General features: G+C 32.7%; 3 protein-coding genes across 7 annotated transcripts in view; all 3 read left to right on the plus strand.

Moving 5' to 3' along the window:
• Positions 1–17,472, plus strand: part of per (period circadian regulator) — a 103,076-nt gene extending 85,604 nt beyond the window's left edge. For 3 of the 5 annotated variants that reach the window (XM_072534059.1, XM_072534060.1, XM_072534063.1), the window contains 10 exons: positions 786–950; positions 1,352–1,487; positions 2,930–3,142; positions 4,825–5,038; positions 5,697–6,064; positions 12,387–12,479; positions 14,959–15,138; positions 15,959–16,120; positions 16,755–16,889; positions 17,094–17,472. In XM_072534059.1, coding sequence (XP_072390160.1) covers positions 786–950; positions 1,352–1,487; positions 2,930–3,142; positions 4,825–5,038; positions 5,697–6,064; positions 12,387–12,479; positions 14,959–15,138; positions 15,959–16,120; positions 16,755–16,889; positions 17,094–17,183 — 1,756 coding nt within the window. In that variant the 3' untranslated portion in view covers positions 17,184–17,472. The remainder of the gene's footprint in view (positions 1–785; positions 951–1,351; positions 1,488–2,929; positions 3,143–4,824; positions 5,039–5,696; positions 6,065–12,386; positions 12,480–14,958; positions 15,139–15,958; positions 16,121–16,754; positions 16,890–17,093) is intronic. The other 2 variants (XM_072534061.1, XM_072534062.1) reach the window with 1 other exon arrangement.
• Positions 6,167–8,979, plus strand: LOC140442993 (uncharacterized). Its single transcript, XM_072533987.1, is given in 3 exon segments — positions 6,167–6,181; positions 7,094–7,402; positions 7,405–8,979. Coding segments are annotated over 3 exon segments (1,899 nt in total).
• A 225-nt stretch (positions 17,473–17,697) lies between the features above and the next one.
• On the plus strand, positions 17,698–21,855 carry LOC140444715 (uncharacterized). Its single transcript, XM_072536479.1, has 5 exons — positions 17,698–17,905; positions 17,981–18,596; positions 20,717–20,992; positions 21,059–21,226; positions 21,315–21,855. The coding sequence occupies exons 1-5, from the start codon at positions 17,756–17,758 to the stop codon at positions 21,800–21,802; spliced, it is 1,698 nt and encodes a 565-aa protein (XP_072392580.1). The 5' UTR covers positions 17,698–17,755; the 3' UTR covers positions 21,803–21,855.
• Positions 21,856–23,372: the final 1,517 nt, after the last annotated feature.

Raw genomic sequence — 23,372 nt, forward strand, 5'->3', positions numbered from 1 at the left:
CAAGCTTTTGGTTGATGCAGTCGACAACTTGAGAATTATTTTCATTAGGAAAAAAGAGTTTCCAACACTCTAGCACAGTCTTGCACGTTTTTGGGCAACGTTTTTGACAGCAGGAATGATATTTTGACGACAAGTCTTGACTGTAGACAGTGAAATTCTATGTCGTAACCACACAGTTTGTTGGTCTTTTCCCAGAACTGTCGGTAAATTATTCCAGTTGTTTAAGCAGCTTGTACTTACATCAGATGGCGGAGAAATTTGAATTTAAACTCCACTCATTTCTTCAGTTTCACTTTGAATTTTAACTTCACTTATTTCCTCAGTTTTCCTTTGAACACTGTCCTCTGAATCTGATATCTTTTCAATTTCTGGTTCAGTAATTATCAAAATCTTCGTATCATTGTAATAATTGCTGTTTGATTTTTGGATCCATGTTCGATAAAACAAGAAAAGATCATAATATTTTATGTTAATTCAATATAAACGCGCTCCCTGTGGTGTATAAATTTTTTCTAACAATGTGCCGAACGTAATAACTAACCTGTTAGATGAAATTTAACGCTAGCTCTTTTCTGCCTATTGCACACTTAGACTGAAACAAGTGCACTTAACACAAGTGGCATGTGGTGGAGAAAGCATTCATAAAAGTACGCTGTTGCTGATTTTCCGAAAAAAAAAATTATGAGGAAAACTAAAAATTTCTTAGGTTTTTTCTAACATAGTCAGTGATCTCGGGTTAAATTTTAAATATAAATACACTATACTCAAGTTATATATTGTTCCAGGAAATGTTTATCTCCAATACAAAACAGTGGCACATCTGGTAGTGGAAGCGCAGGGAACTTAAGTTCCGTTAGTAATCCAAACATGGAGAGCGCTACGACCAATACTAACACATCTAACGGAGACTCATACAGGTCTCCATTACTAACAGAATCGCTATTAGTGAGGTAAGTTTTAGTATATTTAAAATTTAGAAAAATACCTATAGTTTATTGTAAGAATTTGCCACCATTTTGGATTATGGATGAAAGCTTTGTATTTTTCTGTATTTTTTATTTTTTTTATTAATACTGTGAAAAAAGATTATAAAAGAATTCTCTTAATTTAGTTTAGAAATTACTTGTTTCATATTATTATTACTAGAGCAATTTACTTTCGTACTTTTTATGCTGTACAGTAGAGTGCACCATTGGCTGTGGACTGTCTAGCGATAATCCAAAACGATCGCAAATTTGTAAAACATACTATACGTAGAGTTGAAGGAGCATAGTACTGCTTTGTTTGGTTTTTATCTTCAATAACTCGTATTTATTGTTAAAATTAATCAATTATAATTTATAAACTGTAGGCATAACGAAGATATGGAAAAAATAATGCTGAAGAAGCATCGTGAATACAGATCAACGATCAAAGATAGCAAGAAAAGTCATCTGAAAACAGAAAAATGTATAATTGGTGATAGGGCAGGTTTTGATAAAAACGAGGTAAGTTCAAACTTATTTTTAAACAAAAATTAAATGTAACATAATGACGATATTAGATTTTTGTTTCAATACAGGGCAGCGGCAAGCCGCTTATACGTATTTCGACCTCTTTAGGTCTCCTCAGAGCGGTATAGCCACTGCTCTGAATCAAAACAAAAATCTTTCCAGTCCTAAAACAATAGTCATCAAAATAACTATTTACGGACGTAACTACGCCATCTAAAAATAAAAAGAGAAATCAAACGATTTCTACCTGGCGAAACCGAATTCAAATTTTTACCACGGTGCTTTCTAAAACTTGCAAAGCAAACAGCTTGATAAATTACTCGGCAAGGGAATGAACCATGATTTTGAACTATCTACGAACGGCAGGTGGAATGTAATTTTTAGAATTTAGGAGATGAGAGAAGGAGAAACACGAAAACAAAGCTTAAAAGTAAGTTAAGCGGTGGAATTTGTTAATGACACAATCTGGAAGAACAAACACCTAAGACAAGACACAAACAAGAATCTATAAAGCAGCAATTAGACCTATATTAACATACACGGCGGAGACAAGACCTGACATAACTAAAATAAGACGACTACTAGAAACAAAAGAGATGAAAATACTTCGAAGAATATTAGGGAAAAGCCTGTTGAATAGGGATTGAGGCGAAAACAAAAGAAGAGCATGCAATATAGAAGACATAAATGGATAAGTGACAAAACGGAAACAGAAGTGGAACGAACACAGAGTAGAATGGCAGAGGATAGGATAGTACGACTAACACGAGATAAGTCACCAAATGGACGAAGAAGTATTAGCAGACCAAGAAAAAGATGGTGCGTTAATTTAAACAATTTAGGAGGCTAATATTGAAGAAGAAACAGGCTTTAAAGCAAGAAGGAAGAAGAAGAAGATAAATTCTAATTACATTAATAATTATCGTCTACAATTCACACGAATATCTCTTATAAAAGCACTTCGCTACTACTATAAAACTAACTCCTACTCGGCGGGTTTATGTAAACAGATCGTCTGTTCTAGAAGTCTGCGGAGGGACAGCGACGAAATTTCGCGCGATAACACGAAATTCCAGAAAGTTACCTTGACTGGATCATCGATAGAAACGGTGAGTGGAACATTCGGGTAAAAAGAATATTCACGGCTTCGCCAAAGAACAGTACCACAATTAGCGGCATGTAACAATACAATATTAAAAAAAGAACTGCATAATAAACTTTGCAACCATAAACCCAATAAAAATAAACAAAATTACATTTGGAAGAGGAAATCAATATATTACTAATTAATGGACAGATTTGTTGTGTTAAATCATAGTTTTACTAAGACTTAAGACATATTACTTCCATAAAGATCGTCTATAATCGATTGTACTAGTAAAGATAAATCATATGCATTGTCGAATATCTTTAATTTAACTTTCAATCTGTTTTAGCTCTTTTTGGACGAATACGCCCACGGAATTAAACGCAGTGGCACCCATTCTCAAGATGGAGACAACCACAAAATATCCAAACATAAACACGTAAATCCAGAAATCATCAACCAAAAAGAAGAAATCGTTACACCTGCAGTCAAACCAATAAATGTTCAATCGCAAATACCTCTTTCTATGCACTGCACCGAGCAACCTGTATACCAACCAACAGTAAGTGATATTATTAGTAAATACTATTCTACAGTGTTTTGCCACAGAATAATAAACAATCAGAATGTCCACTCGCTTGAAAAAATAAGTACGCGCATCTAGTTCGCGCAGACGGAATCAGCCATGTTTTAAACGGAACCAGTGCTGTTCAGTGTCATTTTATCTGGTGTGCATAGAAACATTAACCCGGTTTAATTTATTTACGGCAACTATAGACATAATATGCACTATTTTATTCGTATTTTAGTTGAAGAATAGATTAAATTATTTCAAATGTACTAAATTATTATGCACTAAAAATTTAAATTATAGCCAAATTGTCGTAGGTTGTCACAAATTTCTCAATTCGAGTCTATGTTTCCGTTTAAAATATGGTGATTGTGCGCTGACAAACTTCAAAGGCGGCATCTGAGAGTGGGCATTCTGATTGTTATTTATTCCGCGGTTTTACTATAGTATTATATAAACTATAAAATTATTATAAAATATATATAAGTAGTTTTAACTCGTCCCATACACAAAAACCTTATCATTTACATTTAAGATCGACACAAAGTAGAGTTGTTGGTTTTTGCAATGAAGACATCATAGACGTATATTTAACATAAATGTTAATATTTATATCTTTGGAGGACATACAACCTTAATTTGTCCACTAGCAATGATTTGTTGTGAACTGTAATCGATTGCCACATTATAACGGAATGGTATTCGATGGGACTTAAACGCGATATTTCTACGTTGTTGATTTCGATTTCATCGATTCCGTTCAACTTTATTTTGCGTTTCTACGACCTAAGTTGCTACGTTTAATTGATGACATTTTTAGGAATCAAAATTCAACCGAAAATAAAAAATTAACTTCCGGTTGAGTTTACCGAAAGTACAAGCTGATTATAGCCGTAAATGTCAAACATGGAACAAAAAATCTCGGTATAGCAGTGTTGGCATGTTTTTATAATGTAGGTACTATATGCTTCAAATATAAAAAGATAAAGCTTTAGAAAAGTACATTTTGTTATAAATTCTGCAATTTTTGATTTTTATAAAACAAGAATGAGTAAGTATTTGTTTCTTTGGAGATAAATTGCAGTTAATTATTAGAATTTTTTTTTTGGTAATTACCTTTTGATATATTAGGGGATAGATTTGGCAATCGTCAAATCAGCAGTTGCCAGATTGCAATAGATGTTTGCAATTAATCTCGAAAGAGACAAATATTTACTCGTTATTGCTTCATATAAATTAAAAATTACAGAGTTCATAAAATAGTATAATCAAAATGTACTTTTTAAAAGCTTTATCTCTTTATATTTGAAGCATACAACACATGCATTATAAAAACATACCAACACTGCCAAACCGAAATATTTTTGACATTTGCGGCTATATTCAGCTTGTACCTTCGGTAAACTAAACCTGACCACCCAAGTTTTTCTGTATAACCACGAAGCTAAACGACATTTTCATCTTGCCAATAGTCAAACGCGAAATTGGTAAACGCGCGAAATTTACGTTAAGTTTTCTGAATTTTTTAATTTTCTGCGCAATTTTTTCTCTCTGTAAGAACTTTCTACAAAGTATACTATTATACTAAATAATACTATTATACTATAAAGTATACTATTATACTATAAAATATTACAAATTTATTATATTACAAATATATTTTTGCTTTCTAGTTAAATGACGTCAACCTATGGCCTCCGTTTTCTGTGACAGTAACCACGATGCACAACACCCACACTAGCACAACCAACTCAGGTTTAGGGAGTCCCAGCGGCCCTGGAAACTACGGAACCGGGATGTTTCCCTTATATTACATACCAACAACCCCTTCACGAACTATACCTGGACATTTCAGTGATCCAGTTCTGCATGGATCTCGCTATCAAGGTATGTTGTTATAGGCTTCGATTCTAGTTACAATTTTTTATTTTGATTTAGTGTTGTTTCACTCAGAAATAGTGTGTTGTTTCACTCAGGAATTTTTGTAATTGAGTTGTGAATGATTCTTTCATTCGTTACTATTTCTCTCTACAAACTATCCATACAAACCATCCAAAATATCTACTTCCATAATGGAATACAGGCAAAGATAAACAGAAAACTAACACAGTGTATACCAGTACAAAGCGGAGTCAGACAGGATGACTCGTTAAGCCCACTTCTCTTTAATGTAATAATGGACGAAATAATACAAGCAGTATCCACTTCCACTTCACCGTATAACATAAAGTTGGATAAAAACAAAAAAGAATCGGTCCAAACTAACTATACTAATACCAGTGTCTAAAATGGTAAATAAATAACGTGTATATATGTATTTTTTAAACTATATTTCTATCAAAAAAAATTACTACTTATTTTCTCACACACAAACAATAACATACCGCGCGAAAACATGTAAACTATCTGTCAACCAGTAATTTGTGTGGGATAGATCTGCACTTGCTAATAGACTGCGCGACAATATAGTTTTTGTCATTTTATTTTATTAAATAAGAGATTAGAAAAATTGATTTTTATACGTTTTATATGTTTATATTTCCAGTTCAATATATGCCAGCCAGTATGATCTACAACTACAACAACGCCCTCTATCCCACCTCCCCGTTCATTTGCCCGACCGTTCCAGTCGTTCCTCTTCCGATGGTCCCACCCCAATTGAATCCAATCAATCCAGCTGCCGACGTACGGCCCATCAATCCCTTACAGACTATCAACAGTGTGGGAGTTACTAGCCAGGGATGTGTTAATGTTGTCTCCGAGCACAAACCCAACACGCCGAACACTCCTCAAACGGCTCACACACCTCAAATACAGCAGCAGTTTCAAAGACCAGCTTCCCAAGCTACGTCCATTAAAGCTGAACCTGGGAGTGTGATGGGCTCTATCGCTTCCGCTAGTCTTGCTAACAAAGTGAGTGGTTTTATTAATATAATTAATTGTTATTTAAGATTCTTTGCAACGAAATTCTGTTCTCTAGGCTTGAAGGTTACGTCTGTTACTTGAGTTTTAAAGATGCTTTTATTTTTGGTAGGAAAAACTTTTTTTTGTGTCTCACAGAACGGAAGAGGCAGAAAATAGTATATTACTTTATGAGGCGGAGAAGCATGACTTTTCTTGACGCGTCCGATATTACGCGCCTCACTTCGTTCGGCGCGTAATAGAGGGCAAGTCAAGAAAAGTCGCTTCTTTGCCGAATAAAGTATACCTACTATTTTTTCTTCAAACGTAGCAATTTTCAACCATAAATAGTACAATTCATACGCTATTTTTACTCGAAATTAACTGTGACAACTATCAAAGTCGTCTAGATGTTAGAAATTAAAATAATTAAGTCGTCGGTGGGATTTGCGTCTCCCTGGTTACAGTTGTTTGACAGTTGTTTGCAATTATTAAAGACAGCTCATTGTTGTTGCAACCGCAAGCGCAAATTTAGTGCGAAAATGGAAAACCTAAACGAAATAAGAAATAAGAACGATAATGCTCAAAAAATTTTAAACCCTCATGATTCGCCAACATCGGGAATGATTGCTGAAAGTTGTTCTCGACCATCAGTATCATCAACAATTACCAATGCGTATCAAGAGTCGGGAACATTTTTGCACTGTTTCAATTTTGAAAATGCCTCATTAACTAATTGTACTTTTAATATTACTATAAATAAAAATGATGTTTAATTGTTGTTAATGACATTTGTATTGTTGCTTTGTGACATGTTTCATATTGTTGTCATGACAGCATTTTCCCTCCGCCGTAAAGAAATGGGAAAAAAAACTGCTGATGGCGGAGACATCAAACTTTGACAGGATCAAGTTAGATAAGTAATGTCATCATTATTTGACGTTTGAAGAAAAAATATATTTAATTAAAAACAGAAGTAAAAGAGACCGGAGTAGAAATAAATATTCTAGAGACAAAAATTTTAACACAAGTAAGAGCTAGGGGAAATATAGCCATATATGTTCTTCCATAAGCAAACAACATGCTAAAATTTGCATTTCAAATCATGAAGTGGCAATTACAGATTTGGGTTCAAAATATAAAACAACAGTTAATGGTACAGAACTGGCACCCAATGTTGAAGTGCAACTAAAAGACAAAGATACCATACATTTTGGTGGACTGGGTAGTAAATATATCTTTAGAAAAATGAACCTTGTTACTACAGCTACCCAGCAACCTACCACTCAAAAAGAAGCCTTAAAAAAGTATTTAAGTCATATTCAGGGTAAATATGTAGATAACTGGAATGCACACATCTTACTGTAGAAAAAATAAGTCTAACTATCAAGGTATTACATGCGCTGTTAGAAGATAAACCAACCGTGGAGCCAGGTTTTTGGAAGAAATTCGCAGAAAATGTATCTAAAAATCTTCGTCCGCCTGACATTAGTGCTTATAATGACCCACCATTAGTTGAAGAATTACTTAATAAGGTTGAATTCAAAAACGGCATTGATAGAAAGAATCTGTTTAAAGATAAAATATTTTTGTTCACGTTAGAACAGGAAAGAAAGCAGGTAGAAGAGTTAATATCAAAAGCAGGAGGATCTTGTGTGGCATGGGAAAATAACTGCGAAGAGTTCAAGAGAATAGCAGCCTCATCAAAAGAATTTCTCGTTCTGCAGAGTCGTAAAGATGTTGATGACAAGTCATATAAAGATATTATCAAACTTTTGTCGAAACAAAACAAACGTACTATTCCAATCCAAGAAATCGCTATGGCTATTATCCGTGGATCGTGCGAAAAGGATTGCAATCCAGAATTTAATAGAGTCCAAGAGGTGTTCGCTAGGACCACCAATAAGGAACCCAGTCAGCATAAGCTACTAGCTAAAAATACCCAAACGCAAAATTCTACCGCTGAACCGATTATATCTAAAGTTATTGCTGAGACTTTGGATCCAGATCAGTTAGAAGCACCGCCAATTCAAAAGAAGGTTGTTCAAGTTCAAGAAAAATATGTCGAGACTAAAAAACGAGATATTCTCACAGAAAAAGATAATGATACTGTGAAGAGACTTGCTGCAGACCCAGTTGAGAATAATCCATTTAAGAAAATAAAGTTAGAAAATAGGGAAAACACTGAAAGCTCAAATGGTAAAGATAATGCCGAATTTTCTAAAGACAAAACCAGCGGATTCTTGTCTAAGAAACCAACGAGAGAAAAAAGAAAAACTAGAGAAGACAGTGATTCTGAAGACTCACCACCAGAAAAAGTCACAAAACCGAATCCGTTTAGTAACTTGGCGCTAACAAAAAGAAGTAACATTGAAGATAACCCGTTCTTATCTTCGAAACAGCAAACAGAGACGTCTAAATTATCGTCCGATAATCCATTACTTAGTATATTTAATAAACCAGTCGATAACACAGATATGTTATCATGTACCAAAGACGAACCTCGAGAACCAGAAGATTATCCACATATAACTAAAGTATCCGATGACGGTTCCGTATGGTACTCAAAGAACAGTTCGTTTCATATAAAGAAAGAAGAAAAAAATGAATACAATGCAGAACTACAAGAGTTCGTTAATTTGTTTAAGAATAAGATAGTTTTAGATGTTTTGTCTGACCTTTCGTTAAAACCGAATAGTTTTCGTGATGAAGTTGATTCTAGGGTCCAAACTAATGGTAAAAACTTTAAAAAGTTTAAAAAGATAAAGCCTTTACATCCTCAAATTACCATCATAGGTAACGAGTTCTTCAACAATTCGCAATTTGGAGATATAACAGGAATACATGATTTCAGGAGACGCATAGTTTACGACTCAGACGACGAACAACCTTCAAGATTTAAACAGAGAAAAACATTAAAGTCTTAACTTAACAAGAAGAACAGTTGAATTAGAGGACGATATTGAAGCAGTAGAAAGTTTCAAATATCCCGGAGTTTAAGTAACTATGGATGGAACAGAAGAAAAGAAAAAGCAATGGAAATTAATATTACTGGAAGACATTAAGTAAGGAATACTAAAATCAAAGAGTGTAAGGGCATAGAGATTGACATCCTGAAACCTATAGAATACAAAAGGCTGAAATTGTATGGCCATGTCGAAAGGATATATGATCAAAGATGGCCAAAGAGAATGTTACAGTGGATCCCCACCAACGGAATAATAAATGGAAAATAGTAAAGGGAAACAAAACTTATTTTTAAAAACACACACTAGAGATCGAAAATCAGGGTGTGGTATTATCAGAACAATGAATGTTATGGATGCGATAACGGGTGATGACAGGAAACGAAAAGGAAGTCTTTAAAATAAAAGTCTTGATGAAGATATTTGAACCTATTACCGAAAACAGGGTATAGACATTAAGTTACAACCATAAACTCTACCAACTGTTAGAGACATTGTAACCAAAGAGGCATCGATCTCAGAATTCGTTTAACTTCAGAAACTTCGATGGGCTGACCATTGAGAGAGAATGGAGAGCGAAAGTTTGCCGAAACGAGCCCTAGATCGCAAAATTCAAGGCGCAAGACCAAAAGAAAGGCCACGACATAGTTTGGAGGAGGCCATTTGGGCTGTAGTACCATTGAGAGAGAGGAAAAACTTTAGAAACTTTAAAAATTCTTTATTTAATTTGGTTTTGAGATGGTTACACTAATCAATGATCAAAAAAAGTAAAATTGTCAAGCAAGTATAAATAATATATGCACACTGAGAGTGAAGATAAACAATATCAGTACAAGGGCAAGGAACATTAAGTATGATGATAATATCGTATGGCACGTTTGCCGGAGAAATCCTTTCACTGGTCCAGGGAACCGCTTTAAGTGCCCTTCGAATCACGGTAACGGTTTGTATCATTTTTAGAAATTAAAATGCCGTTTTGATGCCTAGAGTCGAACTCGTATGCTCTGGCTTAGAAAGTAGTATCTTAGCATCTAAGCTACGGCCGCCACATTATTTAAGTAACGGTAACTTAAAATTAGAAAGATACATACATCATATTTCATAGAACTCATATGACATCTCAAATATACTCGTAGAAAAATATTTTTATATTAAAATATGCGAGAAATTCGCAGATCTTAATTGCTTCGCGTATAATTCCTTATACAGGGTGGCGCACCGAAAACGAAACAGATGCATTTACTGGCGGATGATTCCTTTTAAAAAAACACGCTTGGACCCGTCGATTTTGTTATCGAGGGGGAAACAAAATTGGCATAAAATCACATTAACATTTGCAGCCCCCTAAACGGGGGTGGCACCATCCCTAAAATCTTAAATGGAAAGGGGGGTCGAATGATCCATCATTTAAAAGGTCTTTCAACACCCTTTACAATGATGTAAAATTCATGTACTTCAATTCAGTAGTTTTGGAGATTTATTGATTTAAAGTTTAAATACCTCATCGTAAGAGGAGATCAATACATAGCAGCAAAGTTGTTAAAAGATAAAGAATGAACTGACCTGTCAGCCGAGTAAATGTTGAAAATGACCACCATTACTTTCCATGCAATAATAAAGATTTTGCTGAAAACGTTGCCGGACATTTTGCAATATTTGAGGAGTAATTTGATGGCACTCATTCACAATTCTTTGTCGTAAATCTTCTAAGGATGTTGGCTGAGTAGCATAGATTTTGCTTTTTATGTAACCCCACAAAAAGAAATCCAAAGGTGATAAATCTGGCGATCTTGGGGGCCATTCAACGACACCTCTTCTACCAATCCATTGACCTGGAAAGGTCTGATCTAAATAATGCCGAACTCTTAATGCGTAATGTGGTGGGGCACCATCCTGTTGGAACATCAACATATTCTCAACGTATCGACCATCATTCTGATTTTCAATTATATCTGTTAGCGCAGGATCTATGGCATTTTGCAGTAATTCCAAATACATTTCACCAGTCAAATTTCCAGGTAAGAAAAAAGGACCAACCAAATGATCGCCAAAAATGCCAGCCCAAACATTTAATTTTTGTGGCTGCTGTGTGTGTACCTCATGGTAAATTCTGGGATTAGAGTCCGACCAATATCGACAAATATGACGATTTACTTCGCCATTTAAAAAAAAGGAACATTCGTCGGAAAAGCAAATGTTAAATAAAAATTGTTCATCGTTTGTAATTCGTTCACTCATAACTTCACAAAATTCTAATCGCTTATCAAAATCGTCTTCATTAAGTTCTTGTACAAGGTGAATTTTATACGGATGAAAATTATGGGCCTTTAGAATCCGTTGGATAGTACGTCGACTAACACCACACGAAGTTTGCAATTTGCGGGTACTTAATGTAGGATCTACAATAACTTGCCCTAAAACCCTCACTTCTGTTGCTTCGTTCCTTATAGGATTTTCAGTATTACGTTTTTTATTGGCGACTGATCCAGTTTCCCGAAATTTAGCTACAAGTTCTAGAACATATTTTCGGTGCACATTATTGTTCTCATGTCGCTCATTAAAAATTTGTGCTGTTCTATTAGCGCACTGATTATTTCCGAAAAATATTTCAATAATTTCAACCCTTTCTGCCGTGGAATATACCATGGTTAATTTATGTATAAAGCAATAAATGATATTTTAACAACAAAGATTGGTCAAATCAATCGCAAACTAATGTACTATTTCCTATTTAAAATAAGTACGTGGTATTCTCTACTTATCTTTCTTCAAGAAACAACTTTTTTTGTCACAAAGGACACTTCAATTGCTATTTTTATTATTAATAAACCATGGGCGTAGTAAATAAAAGCATTTACTTATCAAGAAAATGCTTTTACTCAAATTTCTTCTGAAAGAAGTACAAACTAATTTGATGTACCTATTAAAGTCTACTTTAAACTTTAAATCAATAAATCTCCAAAACTACTGAATTGAATAAATGAATTTTACATCATTATAAAGGGAGTTGAAAGACCTTTCAAATAATGGATCATTCGACCCCCCTTTTCATTTAAGATTTTAGGGATGATGCCACCCCCGCTTAAGGGGCTGCAAATGTTAAAGTGATTTTATGCCAATTTTGTGTCCCCCTCGAAAACAAAATCGACGGGTCCGAGCGTTTTTTCAAAAAAGGAATCATCTGCCAGTAAATGCCTCTGTTTCGTTTTCGGTGCGCCACACTGTATAAAGAAATGTACTAGAGAAAAGTTTTACAGTATCATAACAACAGTTTTAATTTCTATAAAGGCAGATTTTTGTTGCAATGATTGTATTGTGTTAACGGTCAACAGGTTAGGTAGAATTATTTATTAAAAATGTTATTTTAGGCCTTGTCTGAATGCTCTAGAAAGACCTTATGGTTACCGTCACCACTAGTTAGCCCGCCAGATGGCGAGGTGGAGTTATTTGTACCAAACAAGGTTATTTTACTTGTTTTTATATGTTGTTTGTGTCTCTGTGTCACAAGTCAATGTTGTTTTTGAGGACAAATAAAAATTCTTCGTTACAATCAGTGTTCAGTAACTAAAGACAATTAAACGTATATAAATAGTTAACTTTAGCTACGTTAAATATAAAGCCTTCAAAAACAAATATAACTAATAGGAAAAATTTATATTTGGTGAATGAAAAATACTCTAAAGTTTTGATAGATAGATCAAATAGTTATTTTATCAAAGTAGACAACTATGATATAATATTGAAGTAGTTATATTGTATTTAAAATCAATTACTATTTAAATGGAAATAAGCCACAATTAAAAGTTAAAAAACGTTTATTGACGTTTCAATTTCCACTTCGGAAATCGTTCTCAAAATAAAAACATTGTTTGTATTTTGAGAACGATTTCCGAAGTGGAAATTGAAACGTCAATACACGTATTTTAACTTTTAATTGTGGCTTATTCCCATTTAAATAGTAATTAATTTAAAATGCTACAAGAAAATAGCTTCAGAACAATGTATTTAAAATCGATAAAGAAGAATTTTTATTTGTTAGGCCATTATTCACAACCGCCATACTCGTTGTGTTTCGTGCTCATTGTTTCTGTTTTGACTTTGCCCAATTTTCATTTCTGTGTTCGTTTCGTCGTTTATGTTGATCACAGCATTAAAGTTTGCTATTTTTTTAGCGTATTTAATTAATAGCAGAAATGTTAAAAATGCCATAATTGTGTCGGAATAGCATTTGACCTTGTAATATTCCAAATTTTATTATTCTAACCTTTCGGGGGGAGCTCAATAGTAGTGTAAATTTTAAATCCCGACTGAATTACGCTGTGGCGTCAGCCGTCATCTTGATTTTAAAACAGAACCGTTTTGCTGAATATCTGTGCCATTTTCCACTTTTCGGCAAAAGTGGTAAGAACTGTATTTATTGCAAATTCGATTTCCTACAATTTCTTTTTCACGATTTTTTTTTGTGCGGTCGATGTTTTCTGAGTTAAGGGAAGAAATAGTGAAAAGGGGGGAAGTTAATTATCGAATTATCTCAATTACTATTAACTTTACGACATGAATGTATGTAATCAAAAATTAAGAGAATTATATTTTAAAACAATTTTGATCTCTATCATTTTTTTTTTGCTAAAATCAGTATTAAAAGTCGTAGTTTCGTTCCCACGACTTTTAATATTGATCCTACGACCTTTATGGCTTGTTGCTGATGACGTCACCGTCTAGAGTTCGTTAGACTTAGGACCTTAAATATTGATTTCATCAAAAAAATTATCGAGATCAAAATTGTATAACATATAATTCTTTTAATTTTTGTTTATATACATTCATGTCGTAAAGTTAATAATAAACGAGATAATTCGAAAATTATGGTTTCCCCCCCCCCTTTCGTACCGCATGAAAAAATTTGTAAAAATAAATTGTAGGAAATTGCATTTGTAACATTTTCAAACCTTACCACTTTTGTGGAAAAGTTGAGAATGACGGAGATATTAAGTAGAAAATGTTGTCTTTTTTCATTTTAAAATTCAAGATGGCGGCTAACGTAACGATTGTAACGAACCTGTGGTGTATTTGTATGTCTAGTTGAGGTTGAGAAAGCCTTTGATAAAATACAACACCCAAGGCTTGCAAACATATTATAGAACACAAAAATAAATGATCAGGATGTGAGAATCATTACAAATTTATACCGATATCAGAAAGCCATAATACGACAAGATCAACATAAATCTAAAGAGATATCTATAAAAAGAGGCGTACGACAAGAATGTGTACTTTCTTTATAACAGATCTTTTATTTATAACAAATTCCGATGTGGATGAGGATTATAATGCAATTAGCTCTTTTTAGGGTAGCGGGTGAGTATTTGTTCACGAACCCGCTTACAGACAGACTCAGTAAGGGTTTAGTAAATTATGTCCTATACAAGCTCTGGGTTTTTTTTCTCTCCATGGCCAGGGAGAAAATCAAGCCCCAACCCAAAAAAAGTAAGTACTATAATTAGTACTTATAATTCTCGAGAGATCGAAAATATAACCGTAGCTCAAACATTTTATTTACTATTCAAACGACCTTTGATCAAGTGAAGTGGTATAAATTTTGATGCATAATGACAAAGATGAAGAAGAAATACCTCAATTTCTCGTCCACGAATGATTGGAATGGAGGAATTGCATTGAAGACAGAAAGATATGGAAAAATATGTTACCTCCAAGTAAAAAAGAAGAAATTAAAAGACGAATTAACGTTTACTGTCAGTTATCGTTGGCAGATATCCCAAATAAAAACGTCTACATATTATGAAAAAACTATAATTTTCTTAATGATAATAAATTCTAAAACTTGTTTTACGAAATTTGTGTTTATTTAAACAATATATCATCATCGCATATTTGTAAGATAACTTTAAACACTATTTAAACACTGTTTGAATGTTTTAGGTACCTCGTCCTCCTGGACTAAACGAACGACGACGTCCTTTTCAAAATAATATCAACAGCATTGACGAATCCAGCAGTTGCTATTCATCATCTTACTCCTCATTTTTGAAAACTGACGCTGGTTCAGGCTCCAATGATGATTCTAATGTTATGGATAACAAGTCTAATAAATGCGATGAGGTAAATATTTTTATTATGCGACATAGTCATTTTTTAAATCAAAACTGAGTACTAACATTATTCAAATGGAGTTTTTCTATCAATTAGATGTTAAATAAAATAAATCAAATAAAACGATATCGATTTCGTTGTTAAGTTAATAGTGTTTATCAATTGCTACATATTTTTGTCAATAGGTAGTGAAACTTCGGTAATTCTAAGATAGAGGGTGGACATCGAATTAGCAAGTGGGGATGGATCTATTTCATTTTTAACTCCTGATGAATCCTAACTTTTAGACAGTGATGTCCCCACCAGTTAGATCGCTGCTTGCCTTCCAGTCCTTGTCCAATTGACAGTCCCTTTATCGAGCATTAGCACTATCTAATTTTTTCAGTCTTCAACCTAACCTTTACTTTTCCTATGAGAGGAATCAACACCTATTCTTTATTCCAGATTAGTTTTGTCTAACAAATGAAGCAATACAAATTCAGACAAATTTTTTTGATGAGCGTTAATAGCTTTACACACTTCAATTAAAAAACTTTATATTAATTTTACTGCTATCGCGTAGAGGTCAGCACATATTTTATAAATAATCTTTAGGATGAAGGGAGTAGCAATAACAGTTAAAACTGGTGTTATTGTTTCTAAATATATACAAACTAATTTAGGATGTACAGTTGATGTAGATATATGTCTACATGGTGACTGAAAGTTAAGCTGTTTTACAAAATAGTTTCTTCTGTCTTTATTTTTTATTATTTATTCCATTTTGAATTATTAAAAAAAACAAATTGGAATGTTTTTTTCGTGAAATTAAAAAGTATTTTTGTTTCAGAATACGTGGAAAGGCAAAAACTGCCCTATACGGAAAAAAGAACCTCCATGGTTGGAATCAGTCGACGTATCTCCCGATTTAGTATACAGGTATCAGATGGCCGTGAAAAACCTAGAAGAGATTCTTGAAGCTGATCTGAATTGTCTTAAAGAATTATCACAGGTAAATCGCAAGACTGTTTATTGACATTTAACTCGATTTTGAAAGTAATATTAATCTTAGCATCGGTCTGAAAATGTTTGCTTTGAGAATTTCAGCTCGAAATTAACCGTAAATTAGAAAATTGACTCTTGACAAAAAACAATATTTTAATTAAAAAATATATTATACTTATTATTTAAAATTTGATTGAAAATGTTAAAAGATAGTAATCTTTTTATCAATATCTAGGGGATCCATGTGTACATTTCTTTTTACTTGCTATGATACTATCATGGTGTTGATTTTAACATGCGGCTTATTCAGCAATATATCGGTCTTCGTTGCAATTGAGGAACGACCAAGGACCGAAAGTAATGAGAGTATTGGCTGTGGGATTTTGTTTTGGTTCGATTGGCGCCGTCGGCGATCGATCAATCGATTTTTGTCACCGCACGATCGGATCGTTATGAAATAGTGGGATTCGGTAGTTAAATACTTTAAAGTGATTGAATCAAAACGAACGAATCAATCGCGATTGATACAACACTAATTCACATGCAGCTGAGCGAATCGTCTAAATCATTTCTATTTATTTATCTACAGTAAACTCTTTAAAAATATTAAATTACTAAATTATTATTTTTGTTGCTTTTAGCCCGTTTTAGTCAATGACCAATTGAATCAACTATATATTGACATGGAATTAGAAGGCCTGTCAAAAAGATTAACGTTAGAAGAAGGAATTACTTCAAGCAGTAGCAGTGATGAGAATTCTATGAATATAACAAAGGTAACTATTGCGCAGAATTTTATATAAAGTACGATTTTTAAACTAATTAATACAAAAATAATACCCAACACTTTTTTTAATCGGACATTTAATTTGACTGGATTATAAAAATGCAACGTGTAGTACACCAACAAAGATAACCCCACAAAAAATTTGTTTTAATAATATTTTTTTATAATAATTGAATAATCATTTTTTTTTTAGCCAAAGAAAAAGAGGAAATCGTACAGTTCCCTAGTAATGATTTACGAAGAAAATGCTCCCATACCCTCTCCAATAGATCACTTCAACTAAGTTAACTCCATTCCCATATATTTTTATAACAGTTTGTAAGAGGACTATTTATTTAAAAAAATCTGTGTCAGATTTTATATAGCAACTATTTTTTACTCATTTCAAAGACGACTGTTATATCTTTAGGTGTATTTAATGTTGTAACTTCCGATGTTTTTTAATTTTTTATTCTGCAGTATTGATATTAATTATAGTAAATAGATTTTGAAATATTTATATAAAATAGGCGTTTATATTTTTCATGAATGCAATTATTCAACAGAATTTGAATAAATATTTAGGAATTTTATTTTGTTTTTTAATATGATCGTTGATCTTCACTTCCACATATCCCACTTCCACATACCCCAATAAGCAAAAACAAAGTATGTAAAGATTTTATGCAAGAATGCAAGAAAATTATTGAATTATGACTGTATTCTCACAAAATAGTAGATATCTTGAAAATAGAGAAGAAATCAAGTCTTGTCAAGACCACAGAACAGAAAAAAATGGAATTTTGTTCTGTGTCAAGACCTTATGATACATTTTATAACCTCAATTACAACCAAAACAAACAAATCAGTATCAAAATGAACTTAGAAAATAAAATAATAGATTATAAAAATACATGCAGGATTTGCCTGAAGACTTCGGAAAACATGAAAAATTTATTTACACTAATAATCCCTAAAGACAACACAGCAGCTGTTGAATTCATAAGAAAAATGACTGATTTAAAAGCAAGTATTTTGGTTTTTTACAGTCAATAATTTTAATGTATCTTAATTTGATATAAAACAAATTTATTCTTGTAGTTGCTATACTCAGATACCCTGCCGTCAAATATTTGTAGTGAATGCACACAAGGAGTTTTAACAGCATTTGATTTTGTGGAAATATGTATAGCCTCAGATGCAAGGTTGAGAACACAGGAAACAAGAAGGATGTTGCGAAAAATAGAAGCTGAAGCTCTAGAACTGGAAGATGACGAAGCAATAAAATGTGAAACACCATCAGAAATAGAACATTCTTCAGAGCAAGACGAACTGGTTGAAACTGGTAAATCAAAAGAACAGAGTCAGATTATTCAAGAAAAAGAAAATCCTTTACCTCTGGAATTACAATTCACAATCGCTAGAATAAAAGATAAATACAAATGTGATTTGTGTAGCAATAAATTCAATAATAAAACAGTATTTAATAAACATAAACGAACTCACGAAGAAAATGCTTTTAAGTGTACAAAATGCTCAGCCAGTTTTAACAAAAAAACGAATTTGAAGGCACATTTGACAACACATTTAGAAAATAAAGATAAAAAGTTTGCATGCAAAGAGTGTGGCAAGTTTTTTGTATTTGAGCACCTATTGAAACAACACGAGTTTAGACATAGTGATGTTAAGCCTTTTCCCTGCACCAATTGTGATAAAGGTAATTATTTTATTAATTAGTAGTCATAGGTTGTTCTGTTTTTTTGCACTAAATCAAGTATGACCTTTTTATATGGTAGAATTAATGAAATCTTAGATCATCTTTTGGAGTTTTATAAGACTACAGTCATTGATTTTCAGTTTTCTCTTCTGCTATTATAGGTATTTGAGTACATTTTCACTGGATTGGAAAGTAAGGGTATTCTATAAAATGTAGTTTTAGTGGGTGATTTAAAATAAACAAAAAAAAATGTAATTTTTTACCATTAAAAAGAAATTTGAAATAAAATCACATAATTTTGCCTTTTAAAGCAGAAAACTTCAAGGTGGTGTATTTTAAAAGTTGTAAAATTAATTTATTACTGTGAAAACTACAAAATTATTAATTATCTCTTAAGATTTTAAAAATCAAGCTTCACCTTTGATATTAATATGTCCAAAGTCTTGTGGTACTTAACAAACTCCCAAAAGTTCAGATCAATCCACCGTTTAGTTTAAAAGTGATTCAGTTTGTTTATCCCAGATATATATTTTGTAATAATATTAGTCAAAAAGTAATGAAGCTATACGCATTGAAAAACTTTTCTATATCTCCTGATCTTGTCTAATGGAATTTGGTTATTTTTAAACTTGTATACACTTTTTACATATATTATAAATACAGAGTGGGAGGAGTACTATACAAAGATTAGGACAAACAAGAACAGCAGTCTGATAACTTAACTCAGTCTGGTGGAATAGACACCTAAATATGAAGACAAAAACACAGATTTATAAAACATTAGTGCGAAGTATTATGACATATGGGGCTGAAAATTAGATCATAAACAAGAAAAACAGCAGTAAGATAGTAGCAACAGAGATGGAATGCCTGCAAAGATGCTGCAGAGTAATAAGAATGGATAGGAGAAGTAATGTTGAAATAAAGCAAAGAACATCAATAGAAACAGACATACTAACATATATAGAACAAAAAAGACTAAAGTGGTATGGACATGTAAGAAGAACTAGCGACAGCAGATGGATAAAGAGAATAACCAAATGGAGCCCCATAGGAAGGAGGAAAAGAGGATGACCCCGAAAATCCTGGAGGAACGAAGTAGACGACGCCATGAGTAAGAGAGGCCTAAATGATGTAGAATGGGACAACAGAGAGGGATGGAAAGGGTTGAGCGAGGGAAGGCAGTGAATAGAGAGTTATTGCAAAGTTAACAGTGCCTGCGTTGCACTATTTACACTGTGCTATTTCAACAGTTTTAGCATACAGCTGACACATCACAAATAGAGATATTGCTTGAACTTAAGCATACTTTGTTGCGTTATTTAAGTTGTTTATGTTTTTTTTTCATTTGTTTTCTTTATGATGGTGATGTAGAGTTCATCATTTTAAATAACATTGTGGGTGAACATGTATTACATCCACAAAATCAAGAATTTTAATTTAGAAGACATGTTGGAAGCAGATGTAAAAATAAATTTTAGGTTTAGCAGACAAGATATTCCTACACTTACAAGAGCTTTACGCCTACCAGATTTTATTCATACCAATACTAGAAACTCTGTTAGTGGTAAATGCATTTGCAATCTACATTACTTTTGAAATTATGCCCTGATATTTTTGTTTTTAGGAGTGATAAGAAGGCTCGCATATCCCAGCAGGCCTAAAGATCTTCAGCTTTTATTCAATTTGTCACCTCAATCATAATCTCAAATTATTAATTATATTATGCTCTGCAATATCTCTCTATTACTGTAGAATCCCTGAATATATATATATATATATATATATATATATATATATATATATATATATATATATATATATATATATATATATATTATATATATATATATATATATATATATATATATATATATATATAAATACAGAGTGAATTTTAAGTGAAGGTGAACAAGTCATATAAGATATGAAAGAAGTATGTGATTTTTTGGCATTGGAGAGAAAATTAAACACCCTTTAAAGTAATGTGACATTTGGTGTACCTTGCAATTTAAAAGTATAACAAAAACACACACATATATTGTATAAATTAATGTATTGGTATCGTATGATATGATTAGATTAGGGTATGATTTGTGTACATTTTAATCTCTTTACAGGATGCTTGACAGCCGAAAGCCTAAGGAGGCATATGCGCACACATGACAAAAACTATACAAAGAAAGTTCACACATGCCACTTGTGTAACAAATCGTTTGCATATCCCAGTTTTTTAGTAGAACACATAAAAAATCATACTGGGGAGAAACCACACATATGTAACGTGTGTGGTAAAGGTTTTCGGCAAAGTGGAGCTCTTCACTTTCACGAGAGGATTCACACGGGGTATAAGCCTTTTCCTTGTCGTGTGTGTAAAGAAAATTTTATGTCACGAAGTAAGTATATCCAGTCACAGCCATGAATTATTTACATGTTTAATTAATAATGGTTGAATCTTGTAGGTATTTTAAAAGTTCATATGAGAAAACACACAAATGAGCGTCCATACGTGTGTGACGTTTGCGGGATCTCTTTTAGGCAATCCTCAGACCTTAAAACGCACAGAAAAATACACACAGGAGAGAAATTGGTTTTGTGTACTGTATGTGGCAAGAAACTTTCAACAACAGGTAATTTATTTGTAAGATTACTTAGAGCTGTCCTTGTGTCAAGAAAATTGGTAGATACACAAGTCAAATAAGTGTGGTTTCATTTTAGGTCAACTTACAATCCACCTCCGCAGCCACACCGGAGAAAAACCATTCACCTGTTCAACCTGCAACAAATCATTCGCTTCCAGAAATATGCTAGCCACTCACGAGAGGATTCATACAGGCGAAAGACCCTATTCCTGCAATATTTGCAATAAGAGCTTCTCTCAAAATTGCACACTACTTGTCCACTCCAAGATACACAATAAACAGAATAAGAAAGGAAAAAGTAACGCTAAAAAGGAAGCAGGAAAGGAGAAGAAGGTTGCAAGTACTGGAAGAGGTAGTTTGATGAAAAAAATTGCTGATTTGCAGAAGAAGGCTTTGCAGTTGGAACAATCACAGGGTGAGGAGTTTGTTGTGGACGATATCGTTGAGATAAATAATGATGAAGTGCACGAAAGTATAGCTAGAGCACAATTCACAGTTATAGTTCCAGTTTCCGACTCAGGTTCGGCACCTCTTGAGATTGATGTGCAATCCAATACTAAATAATTAGAATTCTTTGTTAATGTTTATATACAAATAAAGATATATCGTTTTTAAAACTGTTTATTAATTACAATCTCCTTTATCGTGACTTTGATAGTACTTTTACATTTATTTTAATAACAGGTAGCATGTAAACACAAATCAATAATGTAGGAAAAACAAAAACAATACTGGTTGCATAATAAAGAGGGGCAATCATTTTGGGATTTAAAAAAACTTTATTAAATGCATTGTAGTTTATCTAAAAAATTCTTTTGGTACATATATATGTACAATAATTAATTATTTTCGTTTATTTACATTCAAATAAAATGTAACATTGTCAAAAATTGAAAAAAATATTATTTTTATAACATAACATATATATTTTACAGGAACGTATTTGGGCATCGCACGCCACTGAGTCATCGATCGTGACTGTATGCAAAATATTAAAAATTTAATGAATTTTTTAATTTACCGAAAATAACACATTAAATTATTGACTTGAAACACATAATGTTACCTGCTTAACATTAAAATATCGGGAAATATTTAATCTGTCAAATTCACGTCGGACATTGTAGCTAGTAATGTGACGTCAATACCATCGTCAACATTTAAATTATATCAATAGTCTCCATCCTTAGTACATTATATCGATGGTGAATAGCATAGTTTTTTTTTTGAAATTTTTGTTACAATAAGATTTTTAAAAGTGCAAAAATGTCAGCACCTAGTAATTATGCAACCAGTAATACATTAACTTTTGTGGTGACAACCAGAGTATATACCACAAATAGTAGAGTAAGTGAAATAAGACATGTGGGGCGAGTGAATTGCAGGGGCCCAGCCGTTCGTAATGGCGACGGCGCTACTAGTCACATTAGGTGGAGGTATGACAGCAAGATTGGATGTTACTGCCAGCCAAGTGCCAACGTGCCAGCAGTGCCAACCTTCTCGTTTTAAGTTTAGTATCTCGGTTCTTATTTTTATTTTATTAGATTTAGATGAATAAACATATTTTATTTTTTCTTAAATAAACGAATTGCAAAACATTATGAAATTTAAACAAAATAGTATATTTTGAAAAATCTACCGATTTTACACCACAATCTACCGATTTTTTTAACAAATTCTACCGATTTTATTTTTTTAAGTTTGGGAACACTGCCATAACTCGATGCAAGAGCCGTATGACGAAAATTATACAAATAAACAAGTCTCAGGATATCTGTGTTTTATTTTGTTGTTTTCGTGACTTTGGTTTGTTAATGTAATGAAAAACAGATATACTCATAAAATATTAAATAAAAACTTTCCTATACCATCATAATACTCTCTCTGATATTATGTTATACATTTATATATAAAAATGCGTAAGTGTATACCTACTATATTTTTGGAAAGAGAGAATATATTTTTTGGCATATAATAAGTTTTTATTTCTTATTGGAGAAAATACCGGCGTTTGAGGAGAAAATGTGATTCCACGTGCCTTTAATCTTCTACTCTAAGTCTTCCACCTTAGATTAAAGAAAGAAAGAAAGAAGGGTTTCTTTAATCTAAGTCTTCTACTAACTTATCCCGCCGT

This window comes from Diabrotica undecimpunctata, chromosome 6 (assembly GCF_040954645.1).
Source record: "Diabrotica undecimpunctata isolate CICGRU chromosome 6, icDiaUnde3, whole genome shotgun sequence".
In the NCBI taxonomy this organism is placed as follows: domain Eukaryota; kingdom Metazoa; phylum Arthropoda; class Insecta; order Coleoptera; family Chrysomelidae; genus Diabrotica; species Diabrotica undecimpunctata.